Genomic DNA, 19613 nt, shown 5'->3' with positions numbered 1-19613 from the left:
GGGGGGGGGGGGGGAGAGGTGGACTAGAGAGCAGCGGAGACACGTCCGAATGTCACACCCGCGACGCTTATCTTCTCTCACGACAACAAACGTGGAGGCGTCCCCCTTTCGATGTGTAAGTACGCCGCTCCGGAGAAAACTCGAGAACTTTACGGGAGCTCCCCTGACGTATTACACGTGGAATCTTGATTGTAAAATATTCGCGACGCGGTGACAGCGGCTATTTATATAGCCATCTAGTTTGCTCGTCAGAGATTTGCCTCCGTATGCTTCTGTGTCTGCATGTGCGCGTGCGTGTGTGTGCGCGAGGGTGTACGTAGAGTTAATGATACATATCATAACGGAAGGTCGTGTATACATTCGCATGCGGATGTTCAAATATTTAACAGCGCTCGTATATTTGCTCAGACACGTCACATTGTTGGTACAACACTCTGCGGCTGCATTTGGCTCTTTGACAAAATGATCCCGTCCGGGATCTCTTTTTATTTGCACGATCCGCCAATTGCCCGAAGATAACGTCATTGAAACCCAGGCACGTATCCAGAATATTTTCCGAAAGAGAATGTCGGGCGACGCAAATGCGAGAATAACCCTTGCCCCTCTTGCTTCGGTCGGACAGGTCGGCTTAATATCTATTGATGCGGTATTTCAAGAATGAAAAAGTTCGCTTATCATTTTTATATTTTTCAAACGGATTTTTTTCAAACGCACGATTTCCACCACGTTTGAATTTTTGGCCGTAGCGACGAGAAAATAATAATTTCGTCGCCGGAAGCGGACGTTGCGACACGAACACCTCTTGGTCATGCGCCTAATGGAACATGGAAATACATGCATGAATAATTGTACTCTTCTTTTTTTTTATCATGAAAAATGTCAAAAAACACATTGTCGCGCTGTACGTTTAGAGATTAATCCGTAATGTCGTAAAATACATAACTCATTGCGCTACGCGGACTCATTGTTTCCGGCGTTGATGGGAGTAATCCGCGCGATGACGAGCGATAACGTCGGGAGATGAGCTCGGAGAGTTATGAAAAAAAAAAAGAAAAAAAAAAGAGAAAAAGAGGAATAAAGAGAAAAAAGGCGAAAAAAAGAACGGTATCTCCTAATGAAAGCTCGTCGCCGGCGACTTAATTAAGCGCTGCGAACGTCTATCCTCCCACGAAATCTTCGTCGTCCATTCTTCCGGAAGAGATGGCAGAGACGTGCAAGAAACGCGACGGCAAACACGGAATAGCCATGAGCGCAGGCTACGTTTGGGAAGGTACTACGAGAGGTAGCGTAAACAATTCCCAGTACAATTAGGAAACGTTTGTCCGTCTGTGTTTGCCGAAGGATCCGTAACTAGCTTAGGTAACGCCTAACTATTTGTCACTAGACGACGAGAGACGGCTGATCGGTCATGCGGAGAATTTACGGAGGGCTTATCGCGCACGATAGACACAGGCGGAGAAACGCAGAGCACCCGGTAATAAGTAGGCGAGCCGGCAACAGTCCGATGACTCGATGTAATGAACGTGACGTCGCTTATCATTACAATATATTACGCTACTTAGCGCGCGCGCGCGATCAACTTTGGATCTTATCTACGCGAGCGTGACGGTCGTTTTTCGTGTTTCACGCCAGAAATTGCCGCGCGAGCTGTGTCAAGATTGAGACAAAATTGCGAACGCGTAACAATAACCGAATGGTCGCGCGGAGGTAAGACCGCCGCATGAGTTAATAAGCGATTAATTGCTTATTAATTCATGCAACGATATCACTTGAACTATAGTCGTCGAAAGCAATTGCAGTCACGTGTTGTCACGATTTCTATCTCTCTTCGGGCGTTATCTTCTATCTAGCGCTCGATTCATGATTGCGCTTAATTTATTGAACGCCAAATGGTATCGAGATGCAGATCTCTTGCTTGCGAAGAGAAGATCTCGTTCGGCGTTGAACTACCTTGACGATCTCTCTTGAAGTGAATCAGTGAAAATGCTTCCGATTGAATCAGTGAAAGGACCATTTCATCGATGATCAGTGAGTATTCAGTGATTTTCAGTGAAAACACTGCCACTCTACTGCTCCGTCTTATATCTCACGGATTTTGACCAGTGGAAGTAAGATTTTGCTACGAAATCTGTAATACACCAATTTGTTGTACGCTGCACACCAAACCCATCTTTTTGGGTTTGTTACGGTAGAATTAACGGCTGCTGTGTTCTGAACCACCAGTTGCAACTATAGCATTTCACAGTGAAGAATTACACTGATTCTACTTTAGAGAGATCGATCCATGCAATTTCGGCTTCCATGTGCTCAACGTGCAACGACACTGTCTTTACTTGCAAAGTCCATCAATAATGGGAGCAGTCGCTGCTATTAACTAATCCTTTTAGCGATATTTTATTGATTGCAGTGCTACACTTACAACTGAACCACCAGGTTACAAGTATAGCATTTCAGTGAGGAATGCATCGATTCTACTTTAAAGAAATCGATCCGCGCAATTTTTCTCGATCTGCAAAGATCAGAAGGGAGCACGGCCGACCGGACAGATTATACCATTACAAGTTGTGTCAGCGCGGAATGAAGTTATTGGCGTACAGATCCCGGGTCCTGGGTCGCGGAGGAGCCTGGCCCGACGTACAGTAATTTGATATCGGATAACCGTTCCCGTCGTCGGCACAAACCGACATGGGCCTCTGAAGGCACACGCACACGTCGAGCTTCGTTGCACGTCCAGCGCGCGTCCTACGGAAAGCGCATTAACCCGCGAAAAGGACGCGCGCGGATGGGAAATGCTCGGCCGGATTTATCTGCCGACTCGCCGTCGCTCGCCCCGATAAAAGCTGGCAACTAAAAGTCAGAATTTTTTTATAGCCGCTCTCTAGATAAACTCCCCGCGGAGTGGCACTCGCGGAAATTTAATTACTTACCGCAAGGTGGATTAACGCCGATGCGAAATGTAGATAATGTATTTAGGAAAAGTTGTGTGTGATATCGTCGCCGGGTAGCGGCTGAAATGCACGCGATGATAATTGCGGACGGGATGACGCCACCGTCTCCGTTATTATTTCCAGTTGGCACGTTCGGCAGTCTCGATTATATCCGCATGTAAAGAGAAAGAGAGAGAGAGAGAGAGAGAGAGAGAGAGAGAGAGAATCTGTTAGGAATGTAGAAAAACTCACCCTCTGGTCGATACTTAATTCCATAAGTATTTTACAGTTATTATCCGTAATTAATTCATTTGTCCGGAACGTTCATTTCGCGTAGCGTCGTATGGGAACGTAGGTTTCAAAGAGTTTGCGAATTATCTGCGTGACATTGCATAAAGAACGTAGAGAGAAACTTAATTTATCCGGTATATAGACGTCCTCAGCACACACGTGGAGACATATAAAGGTGTACGTACCGATCGTTTTATCTGTCTCCGTGTGCAGTTAATGCGTATTTTTGTGAAAATGCTCGCCTGTCGTCCGGCTAGTTTTTCAATCGTACGAACGGCGGGTCATCGTCATTATCTCGAGAGGAAAAAAATTATTAATGACGACGAAGGGGTCTCAGGTGAGACGGCTGGAAGGCGAGAGAAGGAGAGCGATGAGATCGATCGAATCAGCTTATCTTTCGAGCACAATTGATTTTTTGCAAATTGACACTCTCAGACGCTCAGGGTCGATCCGAGATTTCGCGCCCTGAACACTGGGGAACTCATTGAAATTTGATAACTTCCATCCAGCAAGATTAACCCGCCGAACGTCGCACTTTCACACTACGTGTCGCGTGCATTATTTCGTTGAAGGAAGACTTACAATGCCGCGCGTGAGCGAGCTTAACTAGCAAATTGCTTCGAATGCCAAATTGAAATTACCTGGCTGCGCATAAGCAATGGGTGGGAACTTGGTCTCGTTGTCTGAATATCTGAGAAGTATGGTGCGTCATTTCGCCGCAATACAGATGGTACCCTAGGCTCGGAAGCCGAAACTGAGAGCTGGTCACGTAATCCCCCCGGTAGCAAACTTGCCGCATTATCCGTTGCATTACCTTCGGCAACCGGGCGTCAGCTTCTAGCTGACGGACATTAGGTTGAAGAGAACTGACAAGAAGCACGCGACAGCCGGCAAATCAACAATGGGAAATTCGCGCTCGTACGGTTCACGATGTTAATTTCGCGAGGAAACGATGCGTTTCACGCGCGGACGCGGTATCGGTCGGACATCGTGTACCTTTTTATTGCGATATTAATCGCATTCGGTCATCGCGGCGCACATATGTGCATCCGATAAATTATTCCTCGATGAGCTACTTTTTAAGAGAGTGAGAAAGAGAGAGAGGCAGAGAGGGAGATGTTATAATTGCGATAAAAAGCACCTCAGTTGTGTTCTTTTAATCCAAGATTAATCCCTGCCGATGAGAGTCAGAAGACGGATAGGTAAATAGTTGAGGAACGCTTTGTTACTCCTCGAGCGGGTACTTTTACTTTCAAATTGCATCCGATCCTCATTTCCACGAGCTGTGCGCCAATGAGGAACAGATACATCATGCCGTATCGGAGGAAGCCATCAATGGTGGGACCCAGGAAGCCGTCCAAAGTTCTCTAACCATGATATATCGGAGGTAGCATAGGACCCCTAAGTTGTGGCCATTTTGATATAGTGTAACGTGCTCCTTCCCCGTCCTCCACACGCACACTCTTTCTTGCGTTATCCCCACCAGGAGGGGCATTAAGCCCTTTGCAACCCCTTAGAGTTACCGTCGCGGTGACCGTGACAGATCGCCCGTCATAACCCGCCGCCATGAAAAACATATCGGTGATCGGACGGCCGTTCAAAAAGTGGTGCATCCCATTTTTCGACGGAAAGCTGTGGCGTACATTACGCTTCTAAAAGATAGCGCACGTGGTCTTTATGATAAAGCTATCGGAGCGTGATAGATCCGTCGATCGACGTGGAGGAGAACTAACATATTTCCAACACGTCGTATTCTCAAGTAGATAACCGGGGTGACTCTTATTGAAGAAACCCTATTACGGAGTGTCAGTCTGAGAAATTCTCGGTGAACACATGCATAATTTCGACAAAAAAGATGTACCAAAGTTCTAACAGTGAAATAATATCCTGAAAAATCACCATTTCGAAAACCGGGACAATATATAATACAATTTTCCTGAAATATTGAAGGCACGTCATTGTCTCGGAAAGTTATCAATAATTTAACCGTTTCTCAAATTTCGTAATTCTGATTTTTCGAGATTATGCAGGTCCACCAAGTTTTCCATATTAATAATAAATAATTGCACGGCTCTAATATAATAAATAAGTAAGGAATCAAACAACCAATAAGAGCCGACTATCGAGCCGACGAGCGATAAACTAAATTTCTTTAAATAATCAACAGACATCTGAAATATGTAATATAGACTGAAAGAAAAAATATCTAAAAGCTAGAAAATATTTAATTAGTAGGTACACTAATTACACACATTATTTATACTGATATAAAAATTATACTGACATAAAAATCACATTTACTTATACTGATATAGAATATTTTTCATATAGGAAAATATACATTTCCAAAACCTTAGCTTCTCCTAAAAATAATTGTTTATTCTATTTAAATAAAAGAATTTAGATTTAAGTAAACATGTTATTAGTACCCATCGAATAGATATTTTCTATTTTTTAGATATTTTTTCTCTTAATGCAGATATCTCTAAAATAGACATTTGAATAGACATCCTAAGTTCTCTTTTATACACTTCTCTCCCTCTCTCTCTCTTCATTTTCATGATAATAATTAAGATAATTATGATTATGAAAACCAAAGCTCACTATGAATATTGAAGGTTAACGGAAACGTTTATGAATAATGTATGGTTGTCACCGATCTCTGAACTCTGACGGCTCCCAAAACGCCGGTGTGTTATATAGGAAGGTTGAGATCCAATAACCATCAGCTCAGTGCACGGCGCGACTATTTTTTAGAAAATTGTACGATGGTGGATCAATGAAGAGGAAGGGGAGCTGTCAAGCTAGGTTTAGTTTTCACTACACTCGTCTACTTTCGTAGAAGAGCACTTTCGTACGGTGATTTGCGACACTCTATCTCCGCGCCCTTTTACGCTGTCGCTCTTAGTTGGCGGAAATGCATGGCGCATTACAATTCATCTCCGACTTCATCGCCGTCGGCCAACAGGAATTTGCTGCGTAACGTCTTTCAACTTCCCGACCGTTTAATCCGTAATGGAACAAAACATCGTGCCACCAGGTATTGCGCTCATATTTCACTCGCTCTTTCGCGTTAATGAAGCGCGATGTACCCCAACAGTACTCTTCTGCTTATTATTCTAATTAAAGCGCAAAATCGGGGATTTCGAGAAGCTTCAGAGCTCTGTTCGTTGCTAGAGAATAATTTTTAATTCTGTGTAACTGAAAGCGTGAAAGATCTTTTATTCGTAATAAAATATCTCAAGTTATATTTTACGGGAATAAGTTTATTATTACGATGAAATCATAATAGCTCCGACTAATTTTACTAATCTATAAGACCGACATACGACTCGATATTACTGCGTCAGTATTTTACAGTTGGCGAAATTCGCCGATAAATCACGTGATTTCCGAGAAAATCACCGCCGAGACTAATTTACGATTTTACCCAACGAAAAGAGAGACCGGCCTCCCATTTCGGTTGCGTCTGGTAATTAAATTTATGAGAGTTAACTGTTTCGGGCTATATGCGCCGGTCGTGCGACGAGAGAATGCACTTGGTCTCCTGTAAACGTACAAAATGCGTCCACGTGCGTGCCAGCACGCACATCCTGAAAGTTCGCAATTTAACATCGTACAAAAGAGCAACTCAACCCATCTGTGTCTGCTCGACCCTCAGATTTTGCACGCGAGCTTGCTCCAACAATATACCAATAAACGAAAAAATATAATAACAATATCATATTTTCTTTTTGCAGAAAATCTTCGAAAATTTGTGGACCGTTCGCTTCCACGATATCGGAGATCAGCACAAGATTTCCGGTGAGTCAGAATTCAGAGATACAAAATATAACACGATTGAATATGTAAAATAATCACAAATTGTCACAATTGCAAAGTTTTAAAAGGAACGTATGTAGGGCGCGAGGACGTATGATGTTTGTCGGCACAGAATTTCAAATTGTTAACTTGCATTACGATTTTCGATCGATTCCAAACATGCAACAACCAATCGTTACCACGGTTGGTTGCGATTTCGCCCACTTTTCGCGTTTTAAGATTGTCGCATTCGATGCATTCGTGCAAACTTTCTGGAGATTTAGCAAAAGTTTCGCGCAAGTTGGTCGTTTGGGAATTGCAGTATTTGTCTATTATGAAGCTCGGTCAACGAGCGTGGTAAGCACATGTTCGCGGGGCGCTCTAAATGTTTCGCAAGTAACCGGCTCGAAATTTCGCTTCTGCATTAACTTTGCAAATTCCATCGAACTTGAACTAATGCAGAATCTCTCGATGTATAATACTATACATAATCTATTATCTCTTGATGCTACATATTACTTAGTATTGTTTTCTCATGATTAAAGAGGCATTTACTACAGATGTGTCCTATGAGTCCGCCAATTAAATGTCAACGCAAGAAATTGATAATTCGCTGAATTTTCGCTTTACGATATAGTCATTTTTAATTCAAGATTAAAGATACTTCGATGATTAGATTGACGGTTAAGAAATCCTAACTGTTTAAAATATATTCACTTTTAACGAAATAGACTTAATGCATAATAATATACTTTTCTGTTTATTTGTTTACGTCGCGTAGTAACTTTCCTCGTTGATAAATTCACACTTTGTTATTATCACGTGTAGCGTGATTTGCCAGTAAATACAAATTTAATACTTGTGGCGTCATCTTGTGTGTACAGTAGTAAAGTATCTCGAAGTGATGCGCGGATAAAACGCGATATTTTTGTCTATTTTAAAATAAATACTGAAAATAATGAACAAAAGCTATACTGTGTGAAAATAAAACGTCAGATATTTCAATCTTTGAGTATCCGTAGAAATTAATAGAGAAGAAACATTCCTTTGAAGGTTTAAAAAAGTTTCTTGTGAAAATCGATATAAATTATATGTTAAGGTCGAGAAAATAAAAAGAGAGAAAGGGAGAGAATGATACTGAGAAGTATTTGTGTTTACAGTATTTATACGAGATAGTGACTCCTCCTACAAGTTACTCGGGCTAATTATGCTATATAATACGCGTAAAACTTACTTATTATCATGTTTAAAAAAACAGCGGTGCTTTTTATATTTATGTACAATTTCTTACTACGCATTTATATATTATTGACATCACACGTACAATATCTTGTAATAAAATTCTAACAGAAACATGACAAAATGCCGTAACACATTCAGAATATGTTGGATGGTAACATATCGTTGAACTTTAAAAACAATACAAAAATAGTCGTATCTTTTAATATTATATATTGTGTATGATCTATACATCCTAATTATAGTAACAATCCAATAATTGGTGCTTATATTATCAAACGTTTTTGGAATATCGTAAATATTTTATGTTACGTGAAATAGCGGAATGTCTATTTAAATAAATGATAGCATAGCCTTCGGTATGATTCTCTCAATCTCTTTCAATATGATTAACACATATTGATACGATGGCAGTATGCAATAATTTATCATTTCGAAGACAAAAAACTATGATATAGGACTATATATATAGGACTATATATATATATGATCATATATATATATATATATATATATATATATATATATCATATATATATATATCATATATATATCATATATCATATATCATATATATATATATATATATATATATATATATATATATATATATATATATATATGATATAGGACTATATATATAGGATGATAGTTGAATTTAAACGTAGCAAATTGTTCTAAAACTAAATAATAAGTCACGCTGATTAAACTATTGCGGTGATGTGGGTAAATGTTTAATTCATTAATAGCTGCATATTGAGTAGTAAAATTGTGTTCCTATTTCATGATAGACTATACGGCCAGATCTTCGTGACGCTTTATTACGCAGGATTATTAGTTGATATGTGTAGAGTTTCGGTAGCATATCTTCGTTCTTGCTGCGTGGTTTTCAACCACTGCTTGTGTTCGCATAAATAGGGATATAAAGGTACTACTAACACGCTTATGTCGTCCACCGATGCTATCGGTGAGAATTTTTCGTCTGTTTCATTAGGGTTTTCGGGCTTTCCCATCCATACCCGACCGATTAATCGACCTCTCGCGGCTTGGACTAACTCTTGAGCACCCATTGTGAGTCTGCATATCAAAAAATGAACGTATATTGTGCCAGATGAAGTTTACTTCTTACATAATATATTTGCTTCTCGCGGTTGTGCGTACCTATATTCTAATGATGGAGTATCAGGTGCAAGTGTCTTTCTAAGGATAACTGCCGCTGCTTTGTCGGATACCACATCCCAAAGACCATCCGTAGCAACAATAATACAATCTCTTTCGGTGAGATTACAACTATCCAAGTCTAGAGATTGCACCTCCGGTTGTGACGATAGAAACGGTTTAATATTGACACCGGTGTTCGCCGCTTTCAAACCATGATCTCCGAAACCCCTAGTCACGCCTATCGTGCCCATTACTCTGCTCTATATGTCAAAAGAAATTTCTTAGTCGTAAAGGAATTAATTTTGTTTAAAGAGTGTTAGAGCGTTTTTAGTGAATTTGAATTTTGGAGCAATTTAAACCCATTTTAGTTGAAAACAATTAGAATCAGTTTACCCTTTTTCCATGTCCAGAAATGAGCGGTAATTTTAAATCAGGATACGTTAAGGTCTTGTATGCCCAACCTGTCATATATGGTTCTCTATACAAGACCATAGATCCCAACTCTTTCTGCAATGGTCTCTTTCTAAACTCCAGCGGAGTAAAATGACCCTTGAGCAATTCGTTGCTTCTTAAAAAGCCTAAAGCTCTAACACGATTTGACTCGGAATCCGGAGTATGATCTCTGGTAAGAGCACGTTGATCATCCCCCAAAACTAGCACAGCTCTGTAATTATTTAAAGACTATTATATAAATTACCTAATGTATCTAATTTATTATTTGAATTTGTATATATTGAAATAACAATATTACACATAAATTATGATATAACCTTGAATCACCAGCTCCTGCAGCATACAGCCTTCCATTAAGAAATAAAATTGTAATAGCCGTGCAACCACCACCACCACTTTGCGCCTGCATCTCCACCATCTGATCCATTTGTCTATACGCTAATTCTATAGCACCTGTAACTAGGTCTCTGCCCTTTATTAACTCGTCCTCATCTTCATTTAGTAGCATATTACCCGGTATAGCCAGTAACCTCTCCTATGTATTTGTATAATTTATTCTTTTAAGTTAGATAATAATTTTTTTCCTCTCTCTATATATATGATGATACATACAAGAATTATTCTATGTAGATGTAACCTTGCTGTAAGAGCAACTTGATATCCTGCATGTCCATCAAACATTGAAAATATGACGTAAGGCAGTGTAACATTAGCATCTGACAATTTTAGATCTCCACGAGTAGCAGAAGCTTGATCCTCATTCCAGGTACTTTTTCCAGCATTTATACATTCTGCATAACCAGCACACCATGGTAAACGGCTCAGATCTCTTGGAACTATGATAGGTCTCACTCTGTGATCTGCACTCACCTGTAAATATAATTTATATTTACTTACTATATACTTTTAGATGTGATTATATTATCCTTATATATCATCATTACTGGAAATATTATAAATCAATTCAATAGAATTTATGTGACCTGAATTTAGGCATACCTGTGTTTCCTCAGCTGTCAAACCCAGAAAACTTGGGCGACTATAAGGTTTATTTTCCACTTCCACAACATAATTAGAATTAATATAATCCGTCATCATATCATTATCTGAATCATTGGGGTACTGTAGGCCAAGCTCGCTTGCACCTACAGCACTCATTAATACTGACTTGAAGCGATTCAACATTTTTCTCTCTTAATCTTAGGCAAGGTTACGCAGAATTCAAATTGACATTAGGTTTAGCAGACAGTATCACACATTATAATTACTCAATAGAGTTAGCCTAGAGTATCAAAGTCTCATAAACATTTATTTATTCGCACATAACGTAAAGATATGTGTAAGTCTCAGAAATGATTGGATCCTTTTTACTGTTGGACTTGGTTACCTGTCATCAAATGCCTGTGCCAAAGACAAGTTCTCAGATTAATCATACAAGACAATATATATTCTTATCGTGTGGTACATATTTGTTTTAATACGATTGTACTTACTGTAATTAAATATTCGACAATTTCATTCGGTTAATATGTCATCTTGTTGACAAACAATTGTCAACAATAAAGGTTATAATATGACACGAGCATCGACTTGTCCATCTAGTGACATCTGTTGACAGATATCAGAGAAAAAATATTTGTAGTTCCAGAGTCTTCGCTACGAGCCGCCACTTGTTCGTTAACGAACAATTGAGTTTCGACTTAACCGCCGTTAGGCCGTCAAGAGGTAGAGAGAAGCATATTTTTCTCACTTCAATATATTGCATCAGTTCAGCAGTGCAGTTAGAAAGAACAGACCTTCTGTTTATAGTACCTCGTCGGTAACGTAGTTGAATACGTTCGGATCGTGAATTTTTTTGGAATGTGTCTCGGCATTTTCCGAGGATCACCCTTATATCATATACCTCTGTTAAATATTTTCTAACAGTGAAAGGGCCAAAGCCGTAAGCCTACAACCATTTAGAGAGAGAGAAAGAGAGAACGAACAATTGAGGCAGTGCATAATTCTGTGTTAGGTTAGATTGTTGGGGTTAGTGTACGAGATATTTTGCAATGTACTGTATAAGTTTCGCGTGACATAAATAATTACTTACGTTGTATCAAGTCAGAAGAAAACTGTCTTCTCAAGTTATGAGCAAAAACTGTCGGAGCAACTCGATGTATTTTAATGCTTTAGTACAAGACAGTACTGAGGTAAATAAGTTGTAGGTTATATTATTATGAATTTATTTTATTATGTTAAGTTTCCTTAACTACAACTTTGACATGTTCTTGCATGATTCGATTTTTTCTTCTCTTTTACTGCATGAATATGTATTTCTTTTATTTCAGATTTCAAAGTTATAAGAGGTGACAATCTGTCAGTCTTCATCTGTCAATCTTCATATACTTTCAGGTAAAAGAAATATATATGTGAGGAAAAGGTTGTTACTTCAGTCTTACTTCATTTATTACAACAGTATATGAACCGATATAAAGAGGAATATTTCTTGTATTAAATCGTGATTGTATTAGATATCAGCATGTCTAAGACTAAGAAAGATGTACGTAAGAGTGAGGTAAGCTGAATGAAATAGTAATAATATTTGTTAAACACGATATTTCAAATTTCAAACATTTTAAGGTAATGTTTTTACTCACAGTAAAATAACTTGAAAGTAACCTTGTTTTCAGGAACACAGTAGTTTCTCTTCTTGCACGTCTTCATCGTCAGATGAAGAAGTGGATGCAAGAGATTTAAAACCAATCAAAGAATATTTGTCTAATCGTAAAGAATTGGCACGTCAACTTTTTAAGTCTGTTAAATCAGACAAGATACGCATGATGTTGCCTCAGGTTTTGAAAGTAAATTTTAATAAATATAAATAGTAAATAGTAAAATAGTATAATTAATTGTATGATAAATAGTATAATAATTAATAGTAAAATAATGTAAATAGTAAAATATTTAAGTACATAATGGTTTTCATCTTCAAAAATAGTATATTATCGAGTATAGGAAGTCATTATTTGTTTGTAGCAAGTAGATTTAAATGAATTGGAACAATGGTGTGTGAGTGAATTAAGTGGTATGTCCAAAACTCGAATAATATCTATATTGAATGACAAACCTATGTTGGAATCTTCAGACACAAGTGAATCTGAAGACTCAGGTATGTGAACATATACAGGTCCTATACGAATATAATATATTATATATATTACGTGATAATGCTATCTATAATTTCTCCCGTAACAGGACCTTCTTTAGAAATAATTTCTGATACAGAAGAATGGCTCACAGATGATGATACATGCAAAAAGGAAGAGGATGGAAAGAAAAAGCTAAAAAGAAATAAAATAAAAGTTAAAAGTAAAGCGCAAGTCGGTAAGACAAGCGATATAGATAAGTCTAACGCCAAAGGGAAATTAGTTAGTAAGAATGATAATGATGATAAAACTAAAGACATTAAAATAAAGAAGGAAGATGGCAAAGATAAAGAAAAGGAAGGAGATAGTTTATTGGATTTATTGGAGTTGGAGATGCGCGCACGTGCAATAAGAGCTTTGATACGAAAAGAGGAAGATATAATTCCATCTGCCAATTCGTCGCAAACGAATAACAGTCAAACGACAGATAATGATACCAAGGCATTGCAAGATGATGCAATGGCGAAAGAGGACTGTCGCAAACAACTAGAAAGAATTATTAACGCTAAGCAAGGTAATATCGGTGAAGATGAAGACGTGGTCTTAGTAGTACAGCCTACCCCAGTTGTCGAGTTGTTATCTAGCGAGAGTGACGAGGGAGGCCATAAAGATACGCGTGTAAATCAGAAGTTGAAAAGTAAACGTGTAGCAGAAACTGAGGAATCCGCAGGCAATTTGAACGAAGACCCGAAAAATTCACAACATGTACAAAACTCGAAAGATAAGGAAACTCAAGAAACGATAGCATCACACAATAATACAAGTACTGTGGCTAGAGCCGATTTAAACACTAGAAGCGAAACAAAAACCAAAATATCAGAGAGAAATGTAGATATAAAGAACAATATTTTGTCGATATCTATTTCTGCGGATAACGTCGCGGACAAACGAAAAAAATCCAAGAGAAAGTTACGCGCGAAGTCGCAACTTGCTTCTTCCACCTGTAACATCATTCAAAACTCTTCTCAATCCAAACGAATGAAAAATGTCCCAGCTACAGAACAACCGATTGATATAAGAGATGAGAATATTAACGAACAGTTGAGGACAAGTCCGATTTCTAATGAAAGCAAAGTTACCATCGAAGAGGACAATAGCGCGAAGGAGAAAACCGCGGAAGAAAGTAAAGTTGAGAAAGAAAGATCGGCAGACTCAGACGAGATAATTGATTTGGACGATTATTGCGACGTTATGGACATGGACAACTGTGATGACGATAAAAGTCAAAATGATATCGTTTCACCCCAACGAGATAAGCAATCCGTACTTCAAGCTGCACCGAACGTGCAAACCTCAGAATCATCCGAAACATGGGCGTCGCGTTATTATCAAACTGACGATGTTCAGAGTGTGATCAAAGAGTCGAAGATTCAGTCCGAGATCCGGAAACGTTTGAGAGAACGTCAGAGGCTATCCAAACTGAACAAATCGCCAAACACTAATTCATCTTCCCAGACGTCAGCGAATCAGGTAACTGTTATATCCGAAAAAGCTCCAACAGGCTCGGTGGAGGAATACTTGGCATTGAAACGTGCGACGAATGCAAATATTGGCACCAGTAACAGTGATAGTGATAATACTGCTACACAGAATAGTGACAATACTGCTACACAGAATAGTGATAATACTGCTACACAGAATAGTGATAATACTGCTACACAGAATAGTGATAATACTGCTACACAGAATAGTGATAATACTGCTACACAGAATAGTGATAATACTGCTACACAGAATAGTGATAATACTGCTACACAGAATAGTGATAATACTGCTACACAGAATAGTGATAATACTGCTACACAGAATAGTGATAATACTGCTACACAGAATAGTGATAATACTGCTACACAGAATAGTGATAATACTGCTACACAGAATAGTGATAATACTGCTACACAGAATAGTGATAATACTGCTACACAGAATAGTGATAATACTGCTACACAGAATAGTGATAATACTGCTACACAGAATAGTGATAATACTGCTACACAGAATAGTGATAATACTGCTACACAGAATAGTGATAATACTGCTACACAGAATAGTGATAATACTGCTACACAGAATAGTGATAATACTGCTACACAGAATAGTGATAATACTGCTACACAGAATAGTGATAATACTGCTACACAGAATAGTGATAATACTGCTACACAGAATAGTGATAATACTGCTACACAGAATAGTGATAATACTGCTACACAGAATAGTGATAATACTGCTACACAGAATAGTGATAATACTGCTACACAGAATAGTGATAATACTGCTACACAGAATAGTGATAATACTGCTACACAGAATAGTGATAATACTGCTACACAGAATAGTGATAATACTGCTATACAGAATCCTGCAGCTGTTAATTCCGATAATGATGTCAGTGCGAAAGAGAACTCGGTGCAGGATGAAAGTATTCCTTCAGATCTAGAATGCCCAGATAGCACAGATGTTGCTGTAGTACAGACGATAGTGCAGACAGTCGAAACTAATTGTTCTTCCTCCTCCTTACCCATTGAAACTGTTGCTGTCGAAACGACGGAAGAAGTTCTCGATACAACAAACAATAATGAACCGGTTTAATCTAAATATAACTCATTTTTCTCGAACATTAATAAAGTTATTAATAAAGTACATTTTCTTGAAACACTGTGTATTTGTGTGTATGTATAAGTATAAATTGTTTTTTATACTATATATATATATATATATATATATATAATAAAAAAAAATATTTATTTTATTAATACAGATTTTTTTCTTCTCGCGTAGAATAAAAATCGTTGCTAATATACAAAGAGCGTTCATATATTGATAATTATCACCGAAATAGAAAAAAATATATATAAATATTTACATCGAATTCATTCACAGAGATTTTTCTTTCTAGAAAGGATTCATCAGAATATCTATTGTAATATTCATGATTTTTTAATTTGAATCCATTTTTTCCAGAACACGCTCATTACTCATCATGTTCAATCGTGTTTCTTAAAAAGTTTCTTTTATTTTATGACTTTCACATCCCTTTGGGAATACAGTTTCAAGAAAATATAGATGTAATATAATTAATGCAGACATATGTGCTTAATTGTTTCTGGATAACTTGTTTCACGTTAACTTCAATAAGGCTCACGATATTATTTCGCCACCAATTCGTCAGCCAAGTCAATATTTTCGATGTTACACTGTTCATCGGCCCCATACCAGTCATACGTAACTTAATGTTGCCGAACTCTGTCACTTTCAGGGATTCCAGTGTCACAGGACAGTCTTTATCGTAGTCGACGTGTAGCCTTGCCAATATCGCCAACCCATCAATCGTACCCGTTATCATGCCACTTAAGCTCACGAGGCCATATTTAACCTAAATATATCAAGATAAACGTATTAATGTTAAATTAATCGCGAGATGTGTTTGATATAATCTCTATTGTATGTATATAGATTTGAAATTTTAATCGCAATCGTGTCGCCGAATTGTACCTTGTAATGATTGTAGTGAAACCTAGCTAGGCCAAGCCCAAAGCCGTATCTTACAACGTGGGTTCGTCCTAAGCCGGACAGATACGCGTCATCTGTTCTCTTCAGAGTCGAGAGATCACTGAAAAGTTGACGATTTTGTTAACACAAGTTCCTCAAGGGAAGATATCGTTGTGCAAAACACAAATTTTCGCGTTAAAAGAAATAATAGACACTTACTCGAAGTTACCGCCGAATGCTTCAAAGTAGCATTTCATACCGAACGGTCCTAATTCGTATGACTCATCTACATCGGGGATCACAATGCTAGATTTATTGTTCTGCTTGATATAACTTATAGCGGTTCTAATGGCGAGATTCACGGCCTCGTTTATATCCAGCTGCGAACGAAAATTCGCGGGTCACTAAGAATGAAGTAGAATTCGCGAATAAAGGGCGCAATTAGATTACATCAACAACGTCCGAAGCGGTGCAATTCTGCGAGGAGTGGTCAGAAGCGACATCGTAAGATGCAGGGACGGGGGGTGCATATCTGCGATGTACATCGATATTTTCTAGTGGTTCTTCCGTCTTTATAGGTCCCAGTTGTCTGCAAAGGTATTCCTCGATGCAGTAGCGAGCGTGGTTAGCGATCTCGTCTCCCACGGCGAACGGCAGATTACCGCTGGAAAGAAGTATCGGTTTCACGATGCGAATCGTATTATCGAATTTCGCCGCCATTTGCCGTCTATTATTGTGCAGATAATTCGTGGCGAGGCAACTGTGCGCGCGGATATCCGCAACGAATTAACATTTCAATCGAGGATCGTGTTTCTTATTTTTGCATTTTTTTTATCGTTATTTTGCGCAACACGCTTCTCGCTGACGGACTAATTTTGCAAATCTCGCCCCCGGGGAAATATCTTCCGTTTTCGTAATGGAACTCTACGGTCTCTCTCTGTTTTCCTGGTCGCCCTTCGCCCCTCTCTCTTACCTGCTTTTGATGTTCTTCGGCAAAAATAAGCGACACTCCCGGACTGCATAATCTCCACTGCTTAGTTTCTGCAACGACAGAAAGCCGAGGATAATAATTATTGGACGGGCGAGCTACAATTATCTCACAAAGCGAATAGTCGCGCTCGATTTTCTTCTGGTCGTTACTTACGCGATTACGGAGCATTAAACTTACTTGGAGCGTGCCGGTTCCTAAAATGATACCGCTGCTGGTCCAAGATAGTCTCTCGGGTGATCCCGACGGTACAGTCGCCGGCGATATGTATCCTGAAAGATATAATCCCTCGTAATCACCGAGACCCTGACTAGCACGTGATAAATAAAAGAGAGTAATGAAATATGTGACGCGCCGAAGATTGATATTGAATTAATTGACGCGACGACTGATCAACGACTTCATTATGTTGATAATTTATTTTCGCATGGATGCAACGTTATTGATTTCTGTCGCTTTCTACATTTCTTTCAGTGAAACTTCACTCGAATAGCAGAGTGATCACCGAGTCGGAATTGGAGTGATTTTTCACTCGTATAGAGTGAATTTTCTACTTTGAATCGTTAGGTGAATATTTTCCCTCGAAATTGAAGAATAAACTTAATGTATTCCAATTTCATATAGGAACATACTCACTCCAATTGAGTGAAACGTTCGTTCGTATGGAGTCAAAATCCATTCTAGGTTTGAGAAACATTCAATACTATAATTTCGAGTGGGGCAGTATCGTTGCCTCGAGTGAAAATACTACTACTTTTCACTCGCTTTGAGTGAGAGTCCGTTCCAAGAAATTTAGAGAGTGCATTATCAATCAACTATAGGAAGTCTTCGCCGTAATGAAGCAAAGAACCTTTTTATTCGTTGATATAGGTAATCGTGACTCGTTAATAATCGTGACCTGATTAATAATCGTTAATCAAAACGCGGACGTTCCGCGAATATTTTGCGGAAAACAAAGCGGACAAGTGGATTTTGTGTAACCGAATTTTCGCTCGACTCAACAGTCAGTTTATTCTTTAATGATTGATGCTTACCTCTGAATTCGATGGTAGATTCATTATAGACCACGTTCACTGCGTCTACTTCACCGAGTGGGTATATCTCAGCGTGTGGGTCGTACTTGATTAGTAATTCGGTATCGTGGACAACAACATTCTCGTTTTCGGTTAGTTGGACCGTGAAACTATCCGGCTGGTTGCACGCTAAGACACAAGCATTCACGTCATACGATTGCAGTTTTTTCAAGCTTTACGCGCGGAAACGCCCATATTGACCAACATTACGTAGGAATAGACTCTACGCGATCGTTAACATCGTCCCGTGTACGATTTTAATCGCTTCCGACGAGATAATTAGAAACGGTCACCACTTTGCAGTTATCTCCCGCGTCGTTGGGAAACGTCGGGCGGAAATGCAGTTTTTCTTTTTCTTTTTTATCACCGCACATGGAGCGGATATGCCGCGATGTCGCAAGTCCCGGATTGGAATCGGCCCGATTTCCTTGCGGCGAAACTCCGCTCCCGCGCGCAGATTTGCGATAATTTATTCGATGCGCAAAAGAGTGCAACGGAACAGTACGTGCGATTGTTAAATTTCATGTTCGACCTGTTTCTCACCGCCTCCTAGGTTATCTAATGAGTGATCTGCTGTCTCTCCCTCCTCCCCCGCCTACAGCGGCTTCTTATCATCGACGGATCTTCGGCTGCGGTCGAATTTTTGCGCTATTTTTCCGCAACGTGGAGGAGGCGGAAAGAAAGAACGAAAGAATACGTTGCGTAATGCTGCCGTGCGCGTGCTACGTGAGATTTCGCGCGATTGCACGAAAGCCGAGATCGAAATCGAGTCGCGGATAATAATGTATGATTTGCCGCACCACCGAACCTTATGTTACTTGATTAGCAAGGTAGTCCACCATTTCGCATACGCAGATTCAATAACGCGATCGCAGCCCTCGCTCTCTCCCCTGCTGGGCGCTTTATCGATCCTGGGTGCTTTCAGAGTAATTTAGTGTAAGAACGTGTCTCTCTCTCTCTCTCTCTCTCTCTCTCTCTCTCTCTCTCTCTCTCTCTCTCT

The 19613-nt window shown here is 39.2% G+C and overlaps 3 protein-coding genes across 5 annotated transcripts in view; 1 reads left to right on the top strand and 2 right to left on the bottom strand.

The window, feature by feature from the left end:
• Positions 1–8839: 8839 nt before the first annotated feature.
• On the bottom strand, positions 8840–11516 carry LOC116842184 (protein phosphatase 1H). The gene is made up of 7 exons (XM_032810991.1): positions 11366–11516; positions 10872–11273; positions 10485–10742; positions 10190–10407; positions 9813–10083; positions 9420–9679; positions 8840–9335 (listed from the first exon to the last, which is right to left on the bottom strand). The coding sequence occupies exons 2-7, from the start codon at positions 11055–11057 to the stop codon at positions 9080–9082; spliced, it is 1449 nt and encodes a 482-aa protein (XP_032666882.1). The 5' UTR covers positions 11058–11273; positions 11366–11516; the 3' UTR covers positions 8840–9079.
• Positions 11517–11624: 108 nt separating this feature from the next.
• On the top strand, positions 11625–15716 carry LOC116842183 (cell wall protein IFF6-like). 3 transcript variants are annotated; one of them, XM_032810989.1, is made up of 5 exons: positions 11626–12064; positions 12267–12429; positions 12545–12715; positions 12891–13023; positions 13110–15716. In XM_032810989.1, the coding sequence occupies exons 2-5, from the start codon at positions 12394–12396 to the stop codon at positions 15650–15652; spliced, it is 2883 nt and encodes a 960-aa protein (XP_032666880.1). In that variant the 5' UTR covers positions 11626–12064; positions 12267–12393; the 3' UTR covers positions 15653–15716. The 3 variants fall into 3 exon arrangements, with proteins under 3 accessions (XP_032666881.1, XP_032666880.1, XP_032666879.1); XM_032810988.1 differs by having other exon boundaries at positions 12203–12429; XM_032810990.1 differs by lacking the exon at positions 12545–12715 and having other exon boundaries at positions 11625–12064; positions 12203–12429.
• A 340-nt stretch (positions 15717–16056) lies between these two features.
• The window catches only part of LOC116842203, a 5955-nt gene continuing 2398 nt past the window's right edge, over positions 16057–19613 (bottom strand). Inside the window, exons 3-9 of the mRNA XM_032811055.1 lie at positions 18575–18742; positions 17721–17812; positions 17526–17593; positions 17003–17216; positions 16772–16932; positions 16556–16673; positions 16057–16436 (exon numbers count right to left, since the gene is read on the bottom strand). Of these exons, the coding sequence (XP_032666946.1) occupies positions 16113–16436; positions 16556–16673; positions 16772–16932; positions 17003–17216; positions 17526–17593; positions 17721–17812; positions 18575–18742 (1145 nt within the window). The 3' untranslated portion in view covers positions 16057–16112. The remainder of the gene's footprint in view (positions 16437–16555; positions 16674–16771; positions 16933–17002; positions 17217–17525; positions 17594–17720; positions 17813–18574; positions 18743–19613) is intronic.

This window comes from Odontomachus brunneus, unplaced genomic scaffold (assembly GCF_010583005.1).
Source record: "Odontomachus brunneus isolate Ranch 3 - 2012 unplaced genomic scaffold, Obru_v1 Obru_scaffold_022, whole genome shotgun sequence".
Lineage (NCBI taxonomy): Eukaryota > Metazoa > Arthropoda > Insecta > Hymenoptera > Formicidae > Odontomachus > Odontomachus brunneus.
Note: the sequence above shows the minus strand (reverse complement) of the source record. Positions and strands in the feature narration are given on the sequence as shown.